This window comes from Dipteris shenzhenensis, chromosome 3 (assembly GCF_047967505.1).
Source record: "Dipteris shenzhenensis isolate YYH24624 ecotype China chromosome 3, Dip_SZ_1.0, whole genome shotgun sequence".
NCBI classification, from domain to species: Eukaryota; Viridiplantae; Streptophyta; class Polypodiopsida; order Gleicheniales; family Dipteridaceae; genus Dipteris; species Dipteris shenzhenensis.
The window spans coordinates 39,027,544-39,054,615 of record NC_141598.1 but is presented as its reverse complement, the minus strand read 5'-3'; the positions used below and the strand labels follow the sequence as shown (position 1 = coordinate 39,054,615).

The window sequence follows — 27,072 nt, the reverse complement described above, 5'->3', positions numbered from 1 at the left end:
GGTGTATGAGTCCCTCGGTCAGTGAGTCAGGCATCTCACCCGAGTCCCAAATGCCCTGCAGGGCTGAAGTAATAGGATCACCTATCATATCCCAAAAGGCTATAAAGAAAGAAGGAGTAATACCATCGGAATCAGGGCATTTCCCCTTATGAAGGGCGGAGAGGGTAGACTTGAATTCTGTGTTGGTAAAGCGTGCATCAAGTAAGCATATCATCTCTGGTGAGACCAACACAGGTAAACTCTGCCAAACTTCCTCTCTAGCCACATCTATGGCCTGTGTGTCAGAATCTGCGGAAAGAAGGGAGGCATAGAAAGCTGTCGCTAAGTGCAATACAGTATTCGGATGAGACTGCAAAACGCCGTCGAAGTCAATAAGCTGCCTGACACTCTCTCTACTATGTCTGGGACCAAGTGTAGAGAAAAAGTGTTTATTGAGTCTCCCTCCCATCTGTATCCAAAATGACTCCTGTGCATGAAAGGCATACTCTGCTCTCTGATCAAGCAATGTCTGCAACTGAGCCCTTGCTGCAGCAAGGCGCTCCTGTATCCAAGCATCTAATGGTGGTCTCTGCTCCTCCCTCTGCAAGGCTGCCAACTGCCGGCGGATACCAACCTCCCGCCTGAGGACCTCACCTCGCTGAGCACTAGCAACGGAGTGATAAAAGTCGTTGATATTGACAAGTGCTGTGGCCACATGTGAAGGACCGGCCACCCCCTCTGCATGTGAGAAACCCAGATCTCCAAGACTGCCTTTGTGAGAGTCTCATCCGTGTATAAGGCATCGCGGATCCTAATACTGTGAGACCGTCCTCTCAGATGGGCCTCTGAGATGGACAGAACTACTGGAAAATGGTCGGAAGTGGAAACACCAGGTGCAATGCAAACTGTCCCCCCTCTATCAAGAGCCCAGTCATCCAGATAGAATCTGTCAATCCGAGGATGGATAGGCATATGCACCCTATGGTTCGACCATGAAAACAAAAGTGATTGAGACTGAATATGAAATCAATCATCTGACCAAACATCTCTGCCACTAAACCTGAATAAGAAGGCATCCCAAGCTGCTCTCTCGAGGGAATGAATACCACCTTCTCTGCCCCCTTGCTTATCAGAAGGTACCTCAACCATGTTGAAGTCACCTCCCATTAGGAAAAAAGGGAGCTCATTTTGGAGCCCTGTAAGAAATTCACTATTTTCTCTTTTCTCTCTCTACAAAAGCAAGAAAATATGGATACTTGCGTGAGAAATGTCAGTGTGAAAAGGAATAAATATATTCTTTCACATGCTTTACATTCAATGTTCATATAAGAGCAACACTTTTCTGTGCAGAATTTGGTGATTCTGACACCGCAGACGCGTCCGGAACGGCCCAAAACCCCAAAAACGGCACTGGAAACGCTGGAATCGGACATCCGGAGGCCCGGAAATGGCCAAAAAAGGCCGAAAAGTGGGATTTGCAGCAAAATGCGATCTGGCATCTTTTGAAATTTCAAAAGTGCCATATCGCATTTTGCTGCAAATCGCGTTTTTCGGCCTTTTTTGGCCGTTTCCGGGCCTCCGGATATCCGATTCCAGCGTTTTCAGTGCCGTTCTTGGGGTTTTGGGCCGCTCCGGACGCGTCTGCGGTGTCAGAATCATCAAATTCTGTACAGAAAATAAATTTTTTAAAGATTCAAATCAGATCACCTCATTAATGTGACATGCTTCTACGAACATATAGTACTATTTCTTTTTCTTATTTTCATCTTCTTTTGTTGAATTTTCAACGTTACGTTGGCCCGCTCCTAATTGGTTGAGAGCCTATTTTCTCTCTCTTCTAAAAGGCCCCAAAATGAGCTCCCTTTTTTCCTAATGAATAATCCATGAATCTGCAATGTCGGCCCATAAGAGCAACTCTTTCCACAATAGAACATGGTCCCCTCTGTTGTTCGGAGCATAGAGGTTGAGGAAACCAACCTTACGTCCGTCAATCAGAAGTAAAACCCACTGGGCTCTGGAGGGGGTTATCGTGCCGTGTCCAATGATCACAGGGAGAATAGAATCTGAAACTGATATGCATGTACCTCCTCTGGTTCCCAAGGTAGGAAGCCAAAAAGTCCGGCCTGAAAGCAGCTTACCTGACGTGGAGCAATCTCGGACATCCAATTTGTGTTTCTGAAGAAAAAGAATGTCTAGGGAACCACCTGAACCACCTGGATGGAGCTGATTCCTGATCAGCTGTCTGCGACGGCGATGAGGGATGCCGCCCAATCCCTATATATTCCAACTGGCTATCCTCATCGGCGAGAGGAAGCGGGTTGGATACCTTACCCGACCTGGTGGCGGAAAAAGAACCCTCCATCGGAGCTGACTTCCTGCCATACACACGAGGTCCAAGGGGAGGAAAGTCCACAGGTGAAAGAGAGAAGGATCTCTCACAAGAGATGCCGATAACTGGCTCTCCGAAAGTAGAAGGTACAAAATCATCATCTAGGAGTTCAGAGAGCTCCTCCAAAGCGGAAAAGGAGTTCCGTTGAGCCAGTCCTGGGGAGGGTGTACGAAGGATTCTGACCAAAGCACGGATAGAATGTAAGATCCTCTTCCCTCTATCTAAAGAAGGAGGCACCTGTACTCAATCCTGATCAAGAAGTGCTGCGGACGAGGTGCCAACAACCTCGGCTGCTGAGGAAGGTGCAGCTTGATCCAGGGATGGGGTCGAACAAGGCTCCTAAACACTAGTCTCCTCCCGAGGCTCCAAGGGGGTAGCCTCCAAAGCGGTGGATGTGTGATCTAAAGCAAAGGGCCGGAACCCACCGTGGGCCAGAGATGGTGCGAGGTGCAGGAGGGACTCGGGTAGCCCTAGGAGGGGAGGGATCCCGTGTCTAAGGCGGTGCTTGTGGAGCGGTAGGTCCTGCTCCAGCTCTCTGTCGTAAGCTAGTACGAGTTGGTTGCTTTCTGGGCCTCTTTTTCTTCTTTGGGCAATCTTTGGCGAAGTGTCCCGAGGATCTGCAAATCCTGCACTGGTCCTGCCGACCTGCAACCTCAAATCTTTGGCAAAAGAAGGACCCATCGGGTCGCTGTAGCATCATGTGGTCATCTGAAATATTGGGGTCCTGGACAATGACCCTAACCCTAGGTACCCCATCCATCCTGACCGCCTCAGCAGCCGAAGAGGGTTCGCCAGGAAGAGGGGGGATCTCTGCTACCACACCAAACCTCTCACCAATAACTGAAAGTAGCCGGTGATAAACTGAGGAAAGACCAGGGAATCTGATGAAAATAGAAACTCCCTGCTTGTCCTCTTCAACTGGGTCAAAGCCAAGTTGAAAGGTAAACAAAAAAATCCTCCTAAAGCCTAGAAAAAGAAAACCGGCTTGTAGCAGGTCTCTCGTGAGGTTCGGGGAATCTAGGCACACCTGAAAGAAACCTCGTCCCAACAAACTAACATCCTTAAGGTGGGGGGCGAGCTCCTAGGGAAGTGCCGCAAGCATCCAATCTCTGACTTGTGACCTGGAGGGATGGGATCCATGGATGCATGCGAAGAGAGTAGTTGAACACTCATGCTCCAAATCCTTTTGCCGTTGCTGCAGCTCGTCTTTTGAGAAAGTGACAGTTCTCGCGGCCGGTGTGGGCGGTAACGGATTGACTAAATGGGAACCCATTCGTCAATCGAGGTGGGAAAGGCCGATTCAAAACCAAAAAAAAGAACTATGTCCGCTTTCCTCAAGCCCAGGCTGAAGCCCAGGAGACCCCTAACCCAAATAGGGGTACTCTAGATGAGGGGAAAGGGTGAAAGGAAGGAGAGAGAGAGAGAGGAATGAGCAAGGAGAGGAGGAGTCAGCAAGTAGAGGGGAGGAAGAAGAGGGGGCAGCAAAGGGAGAGGAAGAAGGAAGAGGAGGGGAGGAAAGAGGAGAGGAGGAGTGGAGGAGAGGGAGGGGGACGGGCTTGCAGCAGCGAGGGGGGGCTGAAGCAGCGCAGGGGGGAGAAGCAGCGCAGGGGGGAGCAGCAGGCAAAGGGGAGGGGAGGGAGGAGACAGCGCGCAGGGGGGAGGCAGCGCACAGAGGGGAGGAGGTAGCGCGCAAGGGGGAGGCAACGGGGGGTGCTGCAGCAGCGCAGGGGGGAGCAGCAGGCAACGGGGAGGGGAGGGAGGAGGCAGCGCGCAGGGGGGAGGCAGCGCGCAGAGGGGAGGAGGTAGCGCGCAAGGGGGAGGCAGCGCGCAAGGGGGAGAAGGCAGCGCGCAGGGGGGGCTGCAGCAGCGGGAGAGAAGGAGGGGAGTCGAGGGTAGGGGGGAGGGAGGAAGCAGCAAGGAGGGGAGGGAGGGAGCAGCGAAGGGGGCAGCAGGAGGGAGCGGGGAGCAGCAGCAGCTCCGATATAACAATCTATGACTGTACAGAGTACAACAAATCAAGAAAGGTTCTAAATTTAAAGCTTGCCGAAAAATCGAGGTAGAGCCTTCGTAAATAGATCTGCCAAGTTGTTTTCAGTGGGAACATAAGACAACTGAATATCACCTGCTGACAATCGCTCTCTAACATAGTGATAGTGAATCTGAATATGCTTTGTGCCAGCAAGGAAAATAGGATTCTGTGAAACAACCAAAGCACTCTGACTATCAGTGGAATCACGGTAGAAGCAGTGTGACATGCAAAAAGATCTGCAAGTAGCTTCCGAAGCCAAACACACTCCACTATAGCTGTAAAGGATGCTCTGTACTCAACTTCACAACTGGAAGTAGCAATTGTACTCTGCTTCTTGCTGAACCAAGAAACACATGGAGTACCAAGCATGAAGCAGTTGCCACTATGTGACACACGAGTGTCCGAATAACCAGCCCAATCACTATCCGTGAATCCATGCATGACAAGTGAAGTATCAGTCCCATAAAAAAGGCCTAAATGCTGAGTGCCTTTGAGATATTTGAAAACACGTTACACGACATGCCAATGGTGCGTAGATGGGCTGTGCATATATCTGCTCAACTGTGAGACAGCTTACTGTAGATCAGGTCTTGTATGACATAAGTAAATCAAACAACCAACTGCCTTCTAATAGAGAGTGACATTACATGTACCGCTGCCATCCTCAGAAGAGTATTGAAAACTAGGCTCTAATAGTGTGGATACTAGCTTGCAATCCTCAAACTGAAAACGCTGCAAAAGCTGTCCGATGTACTTGGATTGTGACATCCAAATGCCCCCCTCACTGCTAGCAAATTGGATGCCCAAATAGTAGTGCAAAAGACCAAGACTAGACATAGCAATGTCTTCTGCAAATCAAGCTTAAAATCTGCAATTTGCTGAGCATGTGTCCCAATCACAAGCATGTCATCCACATGAAATAATAAAATCAGCAAATCTATCCCACGCTTGCGCATGTAAAGAGTTGCCTCTGTAGGGCTGTTCTGAAAGCCAAGTGTGAGCAAATGAGTATGAATCCTGAAATAACAAGCCCAAGATGCTTGCTTCAATCCATAGAGGGCTTTCTTCAAGCGGCATACCTTGCTTTCAGAACCTTCAACCTCAAAGCCAGGAGATTGGAAAACATAGAGCTCTTTCTGCAAATGCCCATGAAGGAAAACTCTTTTGATATCAAGCTGATGTACCTCCCAATGAAAGTGGGCAACAAAGGCAATAACAATGCGAATAGTAGTGATCTTGGAAGAGGGAGCCAAAGTCTCCTCAAAGTAAATGCCTTGCTGCTGAGCATAGCCCTTAGCAACAAGACAGGCTTTGTAATAGTCAAGGAGCCAACGGGGGACTTTTTGGGCTCCTAGATTTCAGCTCTTTCCTGGTCAAGAGTCTTGTGCAAATGGTCTTGATCAATGAGAGGCATATCAGGCTGAATATCTGGTTGTAGGAGGTACAACCTTACATGGAACATCATCTTGGGCATCAGAAGGAAACAAAGGCATCAAGCTGTCAAAAATATATGGGGCATCAACAACAGGCTGTTTTTAACAGTCCAACAAAGGCATAGTGGTAGATTCACCAAACACAACATCCTGACTAACAAAACACTCGCCCATGCGAGACAGATAGAGCTTATAGCCCTTGTTCTCTGAGCTATACCAAATAAAAATGCACTTGACAGCTTTATCATCTAACTTGCTGCATGCTAGCCCATATGGCTATCAAAGTGTGAACCGTGTCAATCCAAATACCCGTGAACACCTTTGATGGGTGTATCTCGGTGCCATCCAAGGCCTCTGTACATCTGGCTCTCCAAATGTGCCAACAGGAAATGCTAGCCAAAATCTCCCAAGAGATGTCCACTGAAGCATAAGAAGCTCTGAAGGGAGTAAGTGGTACATCCTGAAGAGAGCAAGGCTCTATTACCTGCCGGCGGACCGAAAGAGAGTAAGTGGTACATCGTGAAGAGAGCAGGGCTCTATCACCTACCAGTGGACCGAGAGTGCCCAAGAAAGAAGGCTCACCCTCATAAAACACCTGGGGCCTAGTAAGGGATAACCATGCAACCGAGCCCCAAGCCATGAAGAAAGGGTAAGTATGAAAAATGCTGAGTATCCGAGCAACCCCTTTCCAAACAGTCCTCGCTTGACTGCAGTACCAAAGGCAATGTCGCACCGACTCCTCTGCAGAATGACAACGAGGGCAAGTGGGATCAGCCCCAAGTCATGATCTCCACAGGTTCTATGCTATCCCTACATGAATAGAAAGCCAAAAGAAAAGAGTGATCTTTCTATTTCTAAGGGATTTCCAAAGCCTCCTCCCGAAATTTCTGCGCAAATCTGTGGTGATGAAGAAGCTGTCCCAATGGGGGCTCTGGAGGGAATCCAACCCCTACTGTTCAGCTGAAATCTACTGGCATTACCAATCGGGAAACAAAAGAAGGGAATCCCTCTCTCTCGGTGCCCATGATCTATCCACTCCTACTCTCCTGGGTCCCACTGCAAGCACCTGATAGATGCACCTCCATATAACCACAATCTCCAAGATCCCAATGCCAAGAGCAGAGGGTCGGAGTCTAAGTACCACTGCAAGCCCGCTCCATGGTCCACAAAACCAGCAATCCTGACAGGCTGAAAGGCAACCTCTAGAACAATATCATCCATGGATCTAGAGAGTATACCTCTTCCCCAACGTCAAAGACCAGTGCATCTTCCCCAAGACCTCGAAAAGTGATCACCTGTAGAGGAACTGCTGTCCTCGAAAAAGCTCCCATCCAAGTCGTGGAAGTAATAGGCAATTCAACTGTCCATTCCACCGGGATGGCTGCATCTATCTGCCGAATCCTGCGTGCTACCCCTCTGAGGTGACTCATGGACTGCAGTCTCTGATCCTCAGGTAGCCTGATAAATGCCTCCCAAGTGCCTACTGTGTAGGCAAGGCATCTCTCCCATCTAGACCACTGCATGTAATGGGAAGTGCCCCATGGTCTGCCATGCTCATCAAGTATACTATCGTTCTCAATGATTGACTGCCTATCAATCTCTTCGAGGGTAGAGGGCGGAACCCTTCGAAGAGTGTTCCTGAAGCTCCCTCAAGCTTTCAGGATGGCACTCATGACAGGAGAGGTAGGAGATTTGAGAGGGGCGGAAGTAAAAATCCAGCGAGGGCTGTTCACCCAATCATCTCCCAAGGTTGGTGTGCAAGCCTGAATGCGTCCAACAAAGAAATCCTTCCAAGGTTCCTGCCCAAGCATGAGTCCCCTCACCACCACCTTACAAAGCAATGCCCTGCAATGCAAGTCCGGGTCAATGATATTAAGGCCCCCTTCACATGGTAGGGAGAATAATGGTCTCCCAGGCCACCCTCACTGCAACATCTGCCGTGACATCAAGTCCACTCCATGAAAAATTCTTGACTGGTCTAATGAGCTAAGTGATGCAACCCCTACATCAGCACCAGCAAGAACACACAAACCAGGCGGTGGCAAAAGAACCTGGTTCACTACCACAACTTTAGATGCAAGGTCGAGTTTGGCTGAGCTCCAAAAAAGGAGCTTTTTCCTGATACCCTCCAGTACTGGGGCAAACTATTGTGCTGGAGAGATGCCCAATCCTACTTGGCATCCCAAATATCTGACAGGAGCACCCCTCTGAATCCAAGAAAAGCCAATGTCAACTCCCCAACGTGGAGTGTCCTCATCATTGATCCAAAAGCCAAAGGATTTATGCCGGTTAATGTGTGCCCCTACAGCTGAGCAAAAGATATCCAAGGCTGTCCGGAAAGAATCAAGTGACTGCGAAGAGGCCTCAATAAAAATAGCAATGTCATCAGCCAACTCACAATCAAGAAGCTCCTGCTCCTGTCTCAAAGGCAATCTCAACCCATATAGATCAGCATGAGATCTAAGGAAGATACTCATAGCTTCTGCCACAAAAAGAAAGAGGAAGGGGGCTAAAGGGCATCCCTGATGAACTGATCTGGAAATCTGAAACCTGTCCCCCTTACCCATCCAATCAAAACCTGGCTGTGGGCTGATCTGTAAAGGGAGGCCACCCCTCTAATCCATGCATCTGAAAATCCAAATCGTAGAAGAGTGCCCTCAAGAAAACCCCAATCTACTCTGTCATAGGCTTTCTCAAAGTCCAAGAGTAGAATTGCCCGCTCTGCATAGCCCACTCTGTGACTTCCCAAAAGTAAAAGATATTGTCAAATATGCTCCTGCCATGCACAAAGCCTGTCTGAGTATCATGGATAAGGTCTGGAAGAAAGGACTGCAATCCGATGCTGATCGCCTTGGCAAGGATTTTGTATAGAGTGCCCAAAAGAGTGATGGGTTTCCAATGGGACACAAAATGCATGTTGCCACCTTTCGGGATAAGGTGAATGAGTCCCTCGGTCAGTGAGTCAGGCATCTCGCCCGAGTCCCAAATGCCCTGCAGGGCTGAAGTAATATGATCACCTATCATATCCCAAAAGGCTGTAAAAAACAATGGAGTAAGACCATCGGAACCAAGGCACTTGCCCTTATGAAGGACCGAGAGAGCAGTCCTGAACTCTATTGGTAAAGCGTGCATCAAGTGAGCATATCATCTCTAGTGTGACCAACACACGTAAACTCTGCCAAACTACATCTCTAGCCACACCTCTGGCCTGTGTCGGGATCTGCAGAAAGAAGGGAGGCAAAAAAAATATGTCGCTAAGTGCATGACGGTATCCGGATGAGCCTACAAAAAAAATATGTCAATAAGCTGCCTGACACTCTCTCTACTATGTCTAGGACCAAGTGTAGAGAAAAAGTGTATATTGACTCTCCCTCCCATCTATATCCAAAAGGACTCCCATGCATGGAAGGCATACTTTGCTCTCTGATCAAGCAATGTCTGCAAGTGAGCCCTTGCTGCAGCAAGGCGCTCCTGTATCCAAGCATTTGATGGTCGTCTCTGCTCCTCCCTCTGCAAGGCTGCCAACTGCCAGCAGATACCAATCTCCCGCCTGAGTACCTCACCTCGCCAAGCACTAGCGACAGAGTGATAAAAGTCGATGATACTAGCAAGTGCTATGGCCACATGTGAAGGATCGGCCACCCCCCGTTGCATGTGAGAAACCCAGATCTCCAAGACTACCTCTGTGACAGTCTCATCTGTGTATAAGCACCGGGGATCCTCACACTTTGAGACCGTCCTCTCAAATGGGGCTCTGAGATAGACAAAACTACCGAAAAATGGTCGGAGGTGGAAACACCAGCTGCAATGCAAACTGTCTTCCCTCTATCAAGAGCCCAGTCATCCACACAGAACTGTCAATCCGAGCATAGGTAGGCATATGCACCCTAGAGTTTGACCATGAAAACAAAAGTGACTGAGACTGAACATGAAATGCATCATCTGACCAAACATCTCTGCCACTGAACCTGAACAAGAAGGCATCCCAAGCTGCTCTCTCAAGGGAATGAATACCACCTTCTCTGCCCCCTTGCTTATCGGATGGTGCCTCAACCATCTTGAAGTCACCTCCAATAATCCATGAATCTGCAATGTCAGCCCACGAGAGCAACTCTTTCCAAAAAAGAACATGGTCCCTTCTGTTGTTCAGAGCCTAGAGGTTGAGGAAACCAACCTTACGTCGGTCAATCAAAAGTAAAATCACTGGGCCTTGGAGGGGGTGATGGTGCCGTGATATGCAATGAACTATCCGAGGAAGAGAAAGCAAGGTTGGCACGAGAGGTCGAGGCATTTCCTTCCGTGAAGAAAGGTAGGACTCACTAGTGGAGGAGCTACTTCAGGTGCTCATATGGCTACTGCAAAAAGGAGTCCTCTTCCCTCTGCTGCTGCTACTACAATTTCATCTTTTGGGAGTGCACATGTTCTTGGAGCTACAGGTTCTACTCCTATTGCATCTCCTTCACCTCTCCCACCTACACGAAGGCAAAGTACCCTTTATACTGCATGGCATCCACAAAGGAAGGCACACGTAGATGCAGCCGTGGCCCGTTTCTTTTACTCGAATGGGATTAGTTTCAATGTGGCACGGTCTGCTTATTTCAAGGAGATGGTGACTCAAATTACAGCCTTTGGGCCCACATACACCCCTCCCACTTTTGATGCATTGAGGGGAAAGCTTCTAGAGGATGAGGTGAAGGCAGTTCACATTGCCATTCAGCCTGTTAAGGAGAAATGGCATAAGTATGGGGTCACTTTGGTAGCAGATGGCTGGAGTGATGTACGTAGTCGATCACTAGAGGATATTTTGGCATATTGCAGAGGATCTTCTTTGTACATACACTCCATAGAGTGCGGAGTACAACAAAAAACAGCAAATGTTTTGATGCAGATGTGGGCAGATGCAGTGGAGTATGTGGGCCCGTCTAATGTTGTGCAGTTGGTTTCAGATGGTGAAAATACCAATAGGGCTGCAGGTGCATTATTGGAACAAAGGTACCCCCATATTAAATGGAGTTCTTGTGTTGCCCATTGTTTGAATAATTTTTTGAAAGACATTGGCAAATTACCTTGGGTAAAAATTGTAATTGATAATGGAAGAGAGATAGTTGGGTTCATTACACGCCATCATTTTTCTCTCTCTTTGTATCGCACCTATGCAAGGAAGGAGCTTTTGAAGTATGCAAAGACAAGGTTTGCATACAATTATATGATGCTTCGCAGACTCATTGAAATGAGACCTGCTCTTAAGCAGGTTGTGGCAAGCCCACACTGGGATGCATGGCCCACTTCAAAGCAAGCTCTTGGGACATTGGTGTACGATTTGTGCATAGGCAGCGATGACTTTTGGGCTGATGCATCACACTTGTATGACTTCTGTAAGCTGATTGTCTTGTTGCTAAAAAAGGTTGATGGAGACATGTCTTTTATTGGCAAGGTATATGAGGGGATGGATCGTATGATAGAAAATATCAGAGTGTTAGAGAAAGATCCCCACAGGTTGAAAGAGCTGGAGGACTTGGCTGTGACTAGGTGGAATCAGTACTACTCTCCCATTCATGCGGCTGCATTTGTATTGGACCCAGAGTTTCAACACAAGGCAACTGCACAACAAAGTGATACAGAGGTGGTCCATGGTTGGAACCTCACTCTTCAGAAGATGGTGCAAATGCCAGAGGCTCGCCGGACAGTGAAGGACCAGCTCACCAATTACCGCAATAAGGAGGGCATATTTGGATGGCCAGATGCCCAGCATGACAGGTAATCCTAACTCATTTAAATTCTTAAATTTTACTATTTAATGATTCATAATTTTCAGATTTCATGAACTTTGCCATATATCTGAATTTTATGATCTTTCAAATTTCAGATTTCGAGTTGGGTTTGTTACATGGTGGAAGGATTATGGAGCTGATTCCCCATAGCTGCAATTGCTTGCCATTCGGATTCTCAGCCACGGTTGGAGCTCCTCCTCTTGTGAGCGCATGTGGAGCAGCTTTGCCCACATCCATACAAAGAAGAGAAACCGTCTCAAAGCACACAAGGCGAACGATCTTGTCTTTGTTAATGCAAACTTGCATTTGCTTAACAGGATGAGACAGGAGTACAATCATGACAAGTTCATTGGTTTTCATAAGCCTAATGACACCTCACTGATGATGATGAGGAGGGGGAGGACGATGACGACGACGATGACGATGAGGAGATGGCACTGGAGGAGGAGGAGGACTCTTGAGCAGCTGAGCTATCTAGATTCTAGAATCTACATTATGGATTTTGATCGTATCATCAGTGATGTAGCGGTTGGCCTTAAGGCTTAGAGCCTAGGCTTTTGGGAATCTGAATTTTGTACTTTTGACTCTTGAGTCTTGAGTCTTGAGTCTTGAGTCTTGACTCTTGACAATGAGACATAATAATATATGAATCATATATTATATTGCCTTTGGCATTTTATAACTTGTCAATCTTCAGCTTTTCTCATTGATTTCAGCTTTGTCATTTATATTTGTAATATGTATTGCTCACTGCTAAGTTAACTTCTAAGCTCCAAGTTCTAAGTTATAATTTGTAACTTGTTCTAACTTCTAAGTTCCAACTTCTAACTTCTAAGTGACATTGTGCCATGTGGTAAGTATTATGCACTATATTTTAAGTTACAGGTAGGCTGTAGGCTGTAGCATTCTAAATGTGTGTGTTCTCATCTCCAAACTCCCTTTTCTAAACCTCCCTTGCTGACATGGCGTTTCCCCATTTCAGCCCTCCCAAAAATCTCGAAATGTTTCCGTTTCCGTTTCCGTTCCCAAAAATCTGTGTTGACAGTCACAAACTTGCATCTTGATTCATTCTCAACCATATTCATCCACCTCTGAAAGCATGAGAACACTTCAGATTTGACTTTTAAAGCATATACCCAGCAATATCTTGTGAAGTCATCAATTAGAGTCATGAAATATTTGTACCCCCCAATGGCATTTGTCCTAATTGGCCCACAGACATCACTGTGCACTAGCTGCAATTTCCTTTGTGAGAATTTTGGACAATTCTTTTGAAAAGGAAACCGATGCACTTACCCAAAAGACAACCCTCACACACATGTTTGTAAACTGTGTGAGTTTGAGGTACATCATTTGCCATGCCCTGTGAATGTAACTTGGCAAGAGCTCTATAATTGAGATGACCCATTCTCTCATGCCAAAGATGAGTTTCAGCAAGCTGTCAATATGAAATAGCAAATGCTTCAAGGGAAAGTGCAACTGAGTCATGATCAAGGTGATAAAGCCCCTTTTGCAAAGTGCCAGTGAGATCTATGGCATTGTCATCACGAAGATCATATACTAGGCATTTGCATCCATCAAGAATCACTCTGAAACCTGAAGTGGCAACTGCTGAAATTGAAATCAAGTTGACTTTAATTCCAAGCACAAAAAGAACACTTGTCAAAGTGACAAGATGGCTTGAAATGGATGTGAACTGCCTACAGTTTCCGATTTCGTACAGTTTTCGATTTCCGTATAGTTTTCAATTTTGTACAGTTTACGATTTCAGTAGTTCTTACTCCACCTACCATGACATACGCTCTGATCGCAATCACTCACCTACTTACTCTTGCCGTCTGTACATACTTCTCGCATACATTGACTTTATAGCCCTATTAGAGGACCGTGCTGCCCTAGTCACCCGCTCACTACACGATGCTGCTCTTCACATCTTCCCCCACACCACCCGCCCACCACCACCTGGGTGGTCTGTACCCTGTAATAGCTGGTACGATGATGAGTGTAAGGCTTTACACCGTCAGCTTATATTCGAAACCAAAAACAATCTTCCAAGCGAACCAAAGACGCTACGCGAGTATCATCGACTGGTACGTAGGAAAAAACTTGACTTTGTGCGTCGGAACGAGAGGGAGCTACTGAACATTCTTTTCAGTAACAACTCTAAGGTCTTTTGGCGGAGATTTCTAGAAGGACGGTCCCCCTCACCACTCACTGACACTCAAGTGGGGTTTGATTATGCACACACACTCTATGATATCCCAAATCAACTAGTCCCTAACCTATCACACATGCCACATCTCACATCCTGCACCCTCTTCACTAGCAGGGGGGTAAAGGATGCCGTAATGAAACTTCATAATGGCCAAGCGAAGGATCATGACGGACTATGCACTGAGTTCATTGCATATGGGATTAACCTCCTAGCCCCGATCTTAGCAAAGCTATTCAATAAACTTGTTTGCTTAGGGTTTCCACGCACCTGATCATTAATACTATCTCACCCATTCACAAGGCAGGAAATCCCATGAGCCCGGAGAACTATAGGACCATTATGATTGGACACGTCATGTCCAAGATTTATACATCAGTACTTGATTCTGAGGTCAGCACATTTGCGAAGTGTCGAGGACTCAGAGCAGCAAGACAGGCCAGTTTCACACGGGATCATGGGACCATGGACCACATTCTCGCGCTCAGATGTATCATCGAGGAGGCGAGGGCACGGAAGCAGAGGGTTTATTATTGCTTTTTGGATTTCTGCAAGGCATTTGACACGGTTCCAAGAGCCCACCTCATACAATGCCCACAGGATTTGGGTTACGACCAAGAGATCATTTGGGCTATCATGGCACTTTATGAGCGAGTTTCAGGCACAGTCCGGACAGGATCCGGATGGACAAACGAGATCATGAGCACTATCGGGGTCAAACAAGGGTGTCCATTATTACCTACCTTGTTTGGCCTCTACATTGACAAGCACGAGATAGTGATACAGACACAAGGGGGGTAGGTTGCTCTCTCGCGAGCACGCTGATCCAGATACTACTTTATGCAGATGACATGGCTCTCTTGTCTTCCTCAGCCGAGGGGCTCCAGAGACACCTTGACACACTACAGTCCTTTTGTGAGTCTCATGGTTTGAAGGTCAACCTGGTAAAACCAAGGTTATGATCTTCAATATGTCTCGAACTGTCATGCGCCGGGAGAAGTTCGCATTTCATGGGTCCCTTGTTGAAGTAGTTTCATCATACACTTATCTTGGGGTCGTCTTTTCCGGACCCATCTTCACTATGAGACCCGCGATGCATGCACGTCTGAGTAGAGGATATGCTTCATTGGCTAGACTAGAGAGGCACTGCTTCGGCTCTCACTTTCAGGATCCACGGACCAAAGGGTTGCTTTTTGACTCCTTGGTCCGCCCAACAAGGATTTATAGCAGTCCATGCTGGGGGCCAGACTTGTCGGATACAGAGTGAGCAAGGGTGGAGCGGCTACAAGTTCTCATGTTATCAGGGATGATCCGTGGTAAGCCATCCGTTTCTAACCAGATCATTCGGGCAGAATTTGGGTCACCCCATCATAGCTAGATGCTGCATTTCAGGTCATCACATACCTGTACCAAGTCACGCAGTATGGGGATTACACCTCTGGGCGTAGCAGGATACCATGGCTAGCACTGTCCTCTTCTATGGCACTTGCAGCATGGGGAGACCAAAGGTGCTGGTATGCACGTACAGAGAGATGGTTTCAGGGGCTAGGGCTCCACATGGACAGACTACCTCCATTCCAATACAGCATGGATGCTCCGTTCTCTCCCCTCCTATCACACAAGGTCAACCAGGTTATCCGTGAGGATCTACTACAGCTACACACATTCCGGACTTGGTTGGGCCCGAGTGATCTTCCAGTGAAGCTGGGCTTCTACACAGATCACTTCTTACATATCACAACGGAGGGTTTCATTGATCCACCAGGATACACCCAGATTCATGTACCCCACTCGCTGAGGATCTCTCTTGGGCAGTTCCGGGTCTCTTCACACAAACTTTGTATCGAGAGTGGCAGAGTAGAGCGGTTACCCAGGGAGAGGCGCATATGCACACTGTGTAACATGCAGGAGGTTGAGACAGAGGAGCATTTCATCTTCAGGTGTCCTGTTTACTATGAAATCCGAGGGCATTTCTACTACCTCTTCAAAGATAGTTATGGGGGTTTGGCCCGTCTCCTCTCCTACCCAGACCAGCGGTGTTTGGTTGGTCTCATCCATGAGGTGCTTAGACACCGCAAGAGGATACTCCGAGCATGGAGACAGGAGCAGACTTCTTCCTCGATTGATACCTCTCAGAGCTCTAGCACAGAGTTCTTTCAGCCACATCACATAGACCCCCACGAGACGAGACCTCGACATGACCGTGACCCGGATCCTGTGACCCGACAGCTCAGACAGAGCGTTGACACACAAATCATACTTGAGGACATCCCCTCCTTGTTTAGGGTCACTCAAAGCCCGACCGACGGGGGTCACAATGGCCCTGGTTAGACGCAGAGCTACAACCAAGAGACGTACTAGAACTGCACCCTTGAGGGGCCGACAACGCTCTATTGCTGACCTCATGCCTCCACTGCCTCATCCATCCTGATGTCCTGTTGCTGATGATAAGGATGATGATGATTCTGATGATGTTGATGATGACGATGATGCTGAGATTAATATAGTCAACTATCGACATGACTATGTTGTACTTAGGACTTAGTACTACCATTTTGCATTTTTTGCATTCTGCATTGGTGTGGATGCTCGTTTAGTAGCTCCGCTACCACAGCTCATTGTATCAGGTTTTTCAGTCTCATAGACCCATTGGTCTTCTGAAGACTTTAATAAACTTTCTTTCTTTCTTTCTTTCTTTCTCTCTCTCTCTCTCTCTCTCTCTCTCTCCCTCTCACACACACACATGCGCATGCACGCACACAGCCCACTTCCCCACCTTGGTCTTGCCTTCCCTTACTCATTTTTTTGGATTACGCGTCCTATATCTTACCTTCCTAAAGCGCTTCCCACATTTCTTGAAAATCAAACTGAGCAAGCATTAAATCCCAATGTACAAGAACATAACTTAAATGCAAAGAGGCTTCAATTGTTACCAAAAAGCCAAGATAGCCAAGAAGATTTCCAATGCACCATGCAAACAAATACCTTTGCAGTCTACTATAGGAAATTTCTGGATCACTTTCTGAAGACGCTCTGTACTGTAAGGACTGACTAATCTTGCAACCAAGCCTTCAAGAATCTCCCCTTGTACCTCTGTGTGACTTTTTGTTGCTGAAAGGGAAAAACGCAAACAATAAAGAGAACTGACCAATCTGCAGTTTAATGTTCTCTGAGATTCAGAAAAAAATTATGTGGCTTCACCCAAATCACAAATGCAGAGCAGTGTAAAGTGATAACCTACTAGAGGTTGCTGCTAGGGGTATGGTACATTTATCATCTGACAGGCAGTTGTTTAAACAAAATTTTAAGGTGAAGATTACTTCACAGAGCTTTATAGCAGTAGCACTAGAACCAATGCCAACTCAGATGTTCAATAAATTTTTCATATTGCCAAATAATAACCGAAAGAACATCATGGAAAGAAATCTTGCATAATTGGAAGGCTAAGTTTTGTTGCAACATGCATTTTCGCAGATAAGCAACAAGCATACTTGCTCTAAAGATAGTTATCTCACATCCAAACAGTTACCCCATATGAGAGTATTCACCGACACCCAACACAAATCTGACTAAGGAAGTTTCCCACCTGGGACTGATACATCTGCAATCTGGTCTAAGATATTGCTCACAGGTGTCGCTGTACCTTCTTCACAAAGTGCATCGTACGCAGTAAAAAAAGCAGTAGCAGATTTCCTTCATTCATCAAATAAGACGAGATCAGACCCCATGAGCACAAGAAGACAATCTAGTATTCGTTAGCCTCATATGGCTCATTCAACACTAGATTTATTTGTCTGTCACAGAGAGTACCTTGATGAAAACAACCAAACATGATTAGTGGGAAGTCTCCATCTCCGACAAAATGCGATAAGATCCGGTGTAGAATAAAAGCGAGGCTTACTCTTTAGATCAGTCACAGCAGTGACCACCACTGTCAAGTAAGAACAATTCAATTTTATTTGCTTAATAACAGCAACAGGAAAAGTATCATCCCCTCCCCTTCCCTTCTAAAAAAATGATGCAGGCTGTGCCAGAAAATTTCCCACTGTGTGGATTTTGATATTGAAATGCCCTTATACCATTCTTCACAGGAAACTGCACTTTTGTTTTACTTTGACCCTAAAAAAAGGCATAAAAACAGGAAACTCATGAAGAACAGACGGAGACTACATTATCATATCAACTACAACCTTAAAAGCACTTCATGAGTCTGCAAGGTGAAAACAAGATGTTTGGGAACAAGGTGAAAACAAGATGTTTTTGGTTCCCAAACTTACATTGTTCATCTGATTGTCTAGTCCAAGAGAAAGTATGGTTTTTAACCGTATGGGGGGCTTATAAGTGAATACATGGGGGAAAGACCGTACCATGTATTTTGTATTCTGAGGATCAGTTTAGGCATGTTCTTATAATCATCTAGTTGTATATATTTAACCATCCTGTAGCTAAATAACAACGCAAGGGAGGTTCAGTTGTGATACCTCGAGTAGTAGTCCATCCATTTTGCATTGGAGTTGCCATGAAGCCACTGAATGCACTCCTTGTAAACGGGCTACTAGACCATGTATTCCACATGCTCTGTGCCCGGAGGTGAGGGGAATAGTCTTGCTCAGGCAGTCAAACTTGGTGATCTGCTTCTTGGCTGGCTTGTGGAGTGCATTGGTCACTTGGCATGCCAAGTAGTCTCATGAGTGTGCTTATTTTTATCTATTGCATTGGTCACTTGACATACCAAGTAGTCTCATTCTATTGCACTCAACTAACCTTGTCTCAGCCCTTATGTTTTCCAGTGTTGAAAGTGCCCTCAGGATAAGCACTAGGAACTTCATGCTTTCTCTGCTTACAGCAGACAGGACTTTCCCATGACATGGTGAGAAGACCTGGTATATGGCCTGCTATTGGTGTAATCAGGTATGCACAATGTTATGCATAAAGATCTTCATCCTTGAGTGATGTTACTACAAATCCAAAAGACATTAGACATAATGTGTAGTGGGATCTGCAGATGGATGTCATTTCAATGCTTATTTATCAATTTCCGTACTGTCATCAGAATGTATACATCAGCCCTTTCGGAAGGCACAGCAATGGGAAAAGTTCTGTATGAGGCAGTGGAACGTCTCTTTGCTATGCACCATCAAATGAGCAACAAGTATCTCCACTGTAAACGTTTTTTATTTAGCATCAAATTTGAAGGTGCAAAATGACACTTTTATACCGATTTCAACAAACCAACATTATGTTTGCGTGAATCACAATATTTGAAAGCTATTAGTCACATAAGGTAAGTATTACTCTATGCATAACAAGGACTAGCTACCATGACATCTCACCGCTGTCATCAGCACCCAACGGTGTGGACACGATTGCATAGGCGTATGCTCTCACACACTCACATACTTTTTGCTTTGGGTGAAATCCACGTAACTTTATATGAAAAGAATCAGTCCCCAAAGAGGGAACATGCAATTACAGCATCAGAAGATGTGACATCTGGAAGTAGTGAAAATTGGAAATAGTCCAAAGTGTTTAATCTCGAACCCAAGTGAAGAAAAACATCAGACTCTCGCCTCCGTGGGTAGATCCCAAATACCAAAAAAGCTTCCCAAAGCAGGCAATAGGAAACCGAGCTCGGAGACGCTGCTGTAGAAAACAGCAGAAAGTCACGAGTCGCACGGCAATGTCAGAGAAGGTGGAGCAAGGATTCCCTTGGAGACAAACATATGTGACAAACAGCAGGAGCAATATGTCTATGTGCTAGGAGTTTGCCAAATCAAGTATCACCGGCCATAAAAAGACCTGTTTACGATAAAGAAGTTTGAAGCTCCAAAGCTGCCACTATCTTTTGTGCCTCCACTCGGCATTACGATTCATAGGTCAAACCTGATTTGCCCAATCTGAAATCCAAGGTCAAGGCATCAAAACCTTATACAAAATGGCCACTGAGACATCAGCCAATAGTGATGGACGAGTGCCTGAACCTTCACGGTACGAAGACCAATCCATAGGACGATAAGTAAGCTCTAACCTTAGCAGCAGTAAGAAACATTGAAGCATCTGAGAAAGATAATGCCAAAGGGGTTGATAATACAGCCCCAAACCATACTGCCTGGCTGCTGATTGAAAAGATAATGAAGTACCATCTCCATGAATCACATCACCCACCAATTGAATCCCTTTAAACGAGATAAAATAAGCGCATCTGGATTCCTGCAAGGCAAGGGGACGATCAAACACCTTTGACCAATGCAAACTCTCAGCACGCAAAGAATTTCCACTCACACACGTGCACGCGCACACACAAACACACACATGAACATCCATCTATACAAAGGCCTTTATGGGGCAGACTAAGCCCCTACCTCTAGAGGGGGACTATCTCTCTATCAAACCCTTAAGGTAAGCCCAACAATCCCCCCATAATGCAAAATTGTAGTAGGACTCTGACTTGATTCCCAGAGATTGCATCATTGTGCATTATCAATCTCCCTCTAAAGAAACAAGTTATCTTGTATACCAAGGATTCACGTACGTAATGGCAGTAAGTGATCGATAGACATGCCCAATAAGTGGAAACATTTGCAGACTCATGCATACCAGCACTGCTCATCTCCCTTGGCTGCAAGCTACATAGATGACGAGAGAGCCAGCCATGGTATTTAGTATCATCATGCTTTTGTGCATCCAAACTATTTGACACAATCCAGACAGGTAAGATCTAGAAAGAGGCACAGTTTGGAGAGGACTACCACCCAAAAAGCACATGCATATAAGATTGCTAGTTGGACTAGGCCATCAAGGAGGAGTAATGTCTTGTCTACACGCTGGAAATGTCCTTGAGAAATTCTCTCTAATCTCTATAGTGAGGCATCCCCTCTAGTCAACCGTGTCTATGTTGCTAGTTTCATGGTAAACTTGGGGGCACTCAAAATGTTCATTTTGGCATCCCTTTTGGCCTCCAACCTCTATTGCTTGCCCTTGAATTTTCTACAATTCCTCTAGATTCTTTTTTATATCTACATTTTCCTCTCGAGAGTCTTTGATTCAAGCCTCTTCACTTGTTCCTTGTGTATTTCTTGTAGCTCCTTCTCAAGTGCTTTGCGGTTAGAAGCTTGATCTCGTTAGAACCTCTGCATTGATGTAGGCTACTTCCCCCTAAGACATCACATTTTGTCAGAGATATACGTAAGGAGGCTAACCATGCATTCAAACATTACGAATTTCTTGTGCCGTAGAGAAGTCATCCTTGTTGGGGACTTCAATACAAGGACGGGTACACGTCATCCCTGTGAACCATTCCTGATGATTTGTCATGTGAGATGATGTACCGTTGTCGATACACCAAGGATCTTGTTCCACTTGGTCGACTTGATAGGTGAAGTCCTCTTTGGAATTGAAATCACTGTCTAGGTACAGTGTATCAGTTTGCTGCATTTCCTCGTTTGCAAGAAACATATTTCCATGTTCATTTATAAAATGACTGTAACTGAAATGTCCACCACGACGATTTCCTCTGCCGCGAAAATTTCCTCGATTACTGTTGGATTGATTGCCTTGGTCGTACTGCTTTTTGCGGCAATCTCTTTCATAGTGTTCAAACTTATGACAGTAGTTGCACTGGATGTTTGACACATTGGTGGATGCATTCCCTCATCCTTGGAATCTTCCTCGATTGGAATAAGTTCCTCTTTAGTGATTCTGATGTTGGTGAGGATGATGCTGATGCCGATTCTGCTGATGATAACCTTGTTGCTGCTGATGACCACTTTTCTAGAATGATCTACCTCTACCTCTGCCTCTGCTTTTGTCTGAAGCTGTGAATGCCTCATCATTAGAATAACCTTTGCGTGCTTGAATTGCTTGTGTCCTGACTTCTTCACCAAGTAAGACTAATTGAAGTTCTTCCAGTGTTGGAATTTGTCGTTGGATGATATTACTTTGGACTAGATTCTCGTATCTCTCTCCTAGTCCATTCAGGATGACTTGAACCAATTCTGCAGGATTCATAGTCTCTCCTACTGCTGCAAGTTGATTGTTGTAGTCTTTGATCCGAAGTACATAAGCATGACCGGTTTCGCTGCTGTTGCGGAAACTCTGGTTGATTTGGTTTCTCAGTGTGAGAATCCTGGATGTGTTCTTGGACTTGTAAAGAGCTGCGAACATATCCCATGCTTCTTTCGATGCCTTGACTGTGTTGAGCTGTCCTAGCATGACATCTTGCACATTCTACTTGATCAGATGATAGGCGTACTTGTCTTTCTTATCCCATTCTGCCTGAGCTTGGGCAATCCACCTGTTGTCATAGCACCAGCAACGGAATCTACAGCTACACATACAGTTTTTGCACCTGTAGCAGATCCTGCCAGTACCAAACATGTCAAGTTAGCACCGAAGTTTTATAGTCCATTTCAGATTTCAGCAGCTTTATATCCACCATGCAATGTATAAAATCCAATATGTGTTACAAGGCTTATGGCAAATGATACCGAGAATAGCCAAGAGGCTTTACAAGGCTGAAATGATGTGCATAATGCCGTGAAATAGCCGAATAGGCTTTACAATGATGGCATGTGCGTGTGTGAAATCAAATCATATCCTATCTGCCCACAAATAATCTGCAATGCCACTGAACAACTCTAAAGTCTACTCACTGAACTGATGAACGCGAGAATTTCAGACATGGCTTAGATTCGCAACTTGGGGAGATTCAAAGCGTCCCCTCTATGGCAATCTAGTCTACTCTGATCTAGATCTATACCAACCGTCGATCGATGAAAGAACAGCAAATAATTCCTTTTCTTTTGTTCTTTTTAAGTGTTGGGTCAGATGCGTGGATGTAGAGGTGGATGTGCATGTAGGAAGTCGATTTTGACAGTGAGGCTAAAATGTGAGTGATACTTGCGCCGAAATGTGCGTGTGACGTGCGCATAGAGCACGAAAAAACGAGCAACTTTTCTTTTTGGAGCGCACTCAAATTCTTCCTGGATCAAGAGATACGACTTGATCTAGGTGGAGGGGCAAAAGGAGTGGAATGTACTCAATGATGATGTGTCACTGTCGATCACATGCAATGATGATGTGGCTCTCTACCTAGCAAGAGGTGTGCCTATGGAGCAGTGTGCCGAGGTGGCAACTGTGTGCACACGCAGTGTGTGCACAGTGTGCTTGGCAGGGGACTGTGCCTGCAAGGGTCAGTGCCAAGTGGCAGTGATGATGTGGCACAGATGATGATATCAACATATGACATGGCTTTGCTGACGTGGCAGTTGAGCTGGCAAGGGTGATGTGTCACTGATGATGTGGCAGATGACGTGTTTATGCTGACTAGATTGCTGACATGACAGTCGATTGCCACGTGGCAAATAAAAATGAGGTGGCACCTGATGAGCTAGTGATGACGTGGCAACGTGGATAGAGTGCCACATGGCTCATTTTTTACCAAAGCTTTGGTGAGGTGACCTTGACCTTGAGGATAAGCTATCCTCCACCTGTCGCCATCCGGGACACCGAAATCTACCTAAGATTCTGTCGAAATCTTCCGTTGGGTGGCTCTGGAGCAGAGCTACGTAGAGAAGCCACCATCGTCGTTGGAGCAAGTCATCGGAGACAAAGCCTACGAAGCTTGGGCTTCGCTGATGTGAGGCTAGCCTTGGATGCGCCTTGGTACAGTGGAGAAGGCTCGGAGAAGACCCGCGAGTCACTAGGAGCTGCTCTCGGTGCATGCGCTGGAGCCTGGCTTAGTCGAAGCCTTAGTCGAATCTAGGAGCCTTATAAGAGCTAGGAGGTGCTGGACTCTGTGACAGGAGTGATGACCAGGAGACCGTATGGGCTGTTATGGCGTTTTATGAGAGAGTCTCAGGCTGAGTTCGAATAGTTGCCGGATGGACACAGGAGATTACGAGCACCATTGGGGTCAAATAGGATTGCCCGTTGTCAACAGCCTTGTTTAGCCTCTACATAGACGAGCTCGAGACCTTCATGAGGGCATTAGGGGGGATTGGTGCTCTCTCGCCAATACCTTGGTTCCGATCCTCTTGTATGCAGATGATGTGGTATTGATGTCCTCTTCTCCTAAGGGGCTCCAAAGACACTTGGACACATTGCACACCTTTTGTGAGTCACATGATTTTTTATTTCTTTTCCAAAAAATTACTTCATTAAGTATGAATGAAAACCGCGAGAGCAAGCTCAAATGTGGGAATACATCATGCTATGCATGAGGGAAAAAATGCCTCAAAAGGAGCTAATAAAAAAGCAAGGCGGAGGCTGAAAATGCCACCTCAACCCTGAGGGAGACCCAGAAAAGAAAAGGGATCCTCTCCAAACTCTGAAAAAAGTAACTCTCCTGGCAGTGGCTGCTGTAAAGGATCCCTGCATGCTCGCCTAGATGGCCATTAGAGAGTGTACTGTGTCGGTCCAAATACTGGCCATAGCCTAGGAAGGGTGAACCAGGGTACCCTCCATCGCCTCCGTACACCTAGCTCTCTAAATATGCGAAGCTGCAATGCTAGCCAGAATCTCCCATATTGTGTCTACTGAGGCATGACCACCTCTGAAAGAAGTGAAGGAAACATCCTAGAGGGAATAAGACTCCACTAAGTTTCGCCGTACAATGAGAACTGGATGTCGATCATGTCCCTCGAAGAACACCTGAGGCCCAGTAAGAGATAACCATGCTACCCCTCGGTCATATAGAAAGGTGTTGTATGAAAGATACTGAAAATCCTAGCAACACCTTTCTAGATCGTCCTCGCCTATATGCACTCCCAAATGCAATGTTGTACTGACTCAACTGCAATGTGGCAACGATGACAAGCAAGGTCAGCCCCGAACCTGGATCTCCACAGGTTCACTGCAATCCCTCCATGAATAGAAAGCCAAAAGACAAGAGTGATCTTTCTATTCCTCAAGAATTTCTAGAGCCTACGCCAAGAGTTTTTCTACACAACTACGAAAATTTGAAAACCATCCCAATAAGGGGCTCTGGAGGGCCTCCAACCTCTACTGTTGAGCTGAAATCTCCGGGCATTTCTGACAGTATAACGAAAGAAGGGGATGCTCTTCTCTTGCTGCCCTCATCAATCCATTCCCACTCCCCTGGGTCCCACTACAGAGTCTCCAAGACCCTAGCGCAAGGAGAAGACGGGGTCAAGATACCACTGTGAGTCCGAGCCCCACTCCATGAAACCTGCAATCCTGACAGGCTGAAAGGCAACCTCCAAAAGAATATCATCACAAGATCTGGTAAGTCTGCCTCCCGACTGAACATCAAAGACTGGGATATCCTCATGTGCATCCTGTAGAGCAATAACCTGGAATACCCGTCCCTGAGAACGCTCCCCACCAAGTGGACTCTGTCATCGGCATGTCATTTGTGTCTATCCACTCTGTCGGAATGGCTAGCCCAGCAGAAGCGACACTTCCCAGAAGTCCCTAGGTGCACACACTAGGCCTACTTGCTAGGGGCAAGGCAGGGTTTAAAGGGGTCTTAAAGTTAGGCCCAAGGAAACCAATAATGCATTGGTTAGAAGGGGTTAGGACTTTAATGGAGGGGCAAGCCAATGTTCCATTGGTCTATGTGGGTTAGAGCATTAATGAGGGGGCCACGTGGCAGCCCCTCATGCACACCTATCCCCCCTTGCTCTCCTTCCACCTTGGTTTTTGATGAAGGTATGGGTTTCTCGACGTAGCTTTTCTCTCCTCTCTCCCCTCCATGAGCATTGGCACTCATTTGAAGGTCGTACGTAAATCTCACGCATCTCGAGCCAGTCCGTACGGCTGTATGGACTGTAGGAACTGCATTTAATGCATCCGTACTTGCTGTAGTCCTTTCAATGCTGCTGTACGGGATCCAAGGCTGATTGTACGGCCTTTCAACACAGGCTATACAAGATCTTTCATGTTGCACGAACCCCAAGGGCATAATTGCACATTGTATGCAGCACTTGCTACTGTTGTACAACCTTTGGCTACTGTACGGATGGATTTTCAGATTGTACGGGCTGTTGTATGGTTGATCATACGATTCCTTCCTCACACCCCAAGGCAGGTTGTTGGCTGATCGCTTTCCTCTGTTGCCCGTGACCCTCCTGTTCTTTCTCTCTGTCTCTCTGATTCCAGCCCGTTATCTCTCTCTTCCCTCCCCTCTCCAAGCTGCCATTACCTCCTGTTAGCCTCCACATTGGATCTGTTACCCATGGAGGGTTCTTGGACTGGACTGTTGCCCATGGAAGGTTCTTGGACTGGATTGGAGTTCTTGGGAGCTGATCTGGAGCTGGATTGAAGTTGTTTGAAGCTGGTTTGAGTTCTCTTGTTGCTATCCCTTTCATGTGATTGCATTTGGTGATTTTTGGAAGCCTGTTGTGGCTCCATTTGTTGTTTGGAGCTTCCTCCGGACCTTACAGGCTTAAGCAGACACTCAGATACAGAGGGTGTGGCTGGGAGAGTGCCCAAGGGGCAGTGTATTATTGCATTTTGGAAACCTTGAGGCTGCTTGAGCATTTTGGAAAGTGTATGGATGCCTGGTCATTAACAGTTGGTTACAGTCTTTGTGGAATGCTTGGATACTTTTACGGTTGGTCATGGACAAATGGTGAATGCCTTAGCCTTGCCTTGGCACTTGGGTACTAGTGTGTGCACTAGGATGGAATGCAGGTTATAGCCAAGGTTTGGCTTCGACAGTGGAATTGCCTGTCGGGCAGAGCACAAGGGTGAGCCCTTGTTGTATGTACCAATTTCATTCCTAAAGAAATAAATAAATACTGGAAGGGGTGCCAAGTGTTTGGGGCAAGTGTGGTGTCTTGTACTTGGTTTCATTGAGTAGGGGCACTCTAGCCTCCATCCAGTTATTTCTCAAATTGTTTCTAAGTGGTGTTGTTTAAAGTTAAGTGGTTGGAAATGATGCAAGGAGGCTATGAATAACGACTATGCAATGCAAGTTATGGTCTACTACCCTTTTGGAAATTGAAGGCCGGTTACAGTGGTTCTATTGCCGGGATATCACCATCTTCCTACAGAGGTGAGCCCTGGGAGTGTTGGGTGAAGAAAGCCCCATTGCATTTTTGATACAGCCATATCATCAACAATCATGTCGCACCGCGAGAGATCACTAACTATCTCCGAGCAGGAAGGAGACTGCTTTGAGGAGGAGCACAACACCAGTGAGGGTGAAGAAGAGCAAAATGATGAGGGACATCATGTTTCTCCTGGGCATGCCACTGAGGATTCACAGGACGAGGTAGATGAGGCAGAGGAGCTTG

General features: G+C 46.4%; 1 protein-coding gene across 1 annotated transcript in view; it reads right to left on the bottom strand.

Moving 5' to 3' along the window:
- LOC147903782 (tRNA ligase 1-like) overlaps positions 1 to 27,072 on the bottom strand; it is a 253,182-nt gene that overhangs the window by 111,450 nt on the left and 114,660 nt on the right. The window contains exons 7-9 of the mRNA XM_087401184.1: positions 17,624 to 17,744; positions 17,400 to 17,506; positions 16,799 to 16,924 (exon numbers count right to left, since the gene is read on the bottom strand). Coding sequence (XP_087257310.1) covers positions 16,799 to 16,924; positions 17,400 to 17,506; positions 17,624 to 17,744 — 354 coding nt within the window. The remainder of the gene's footprint in view (positions 1 to 16,798; positions 16,925 to 17,399; positions 17,507 to 17,623; positions 17,745 to 27,072) is intronic.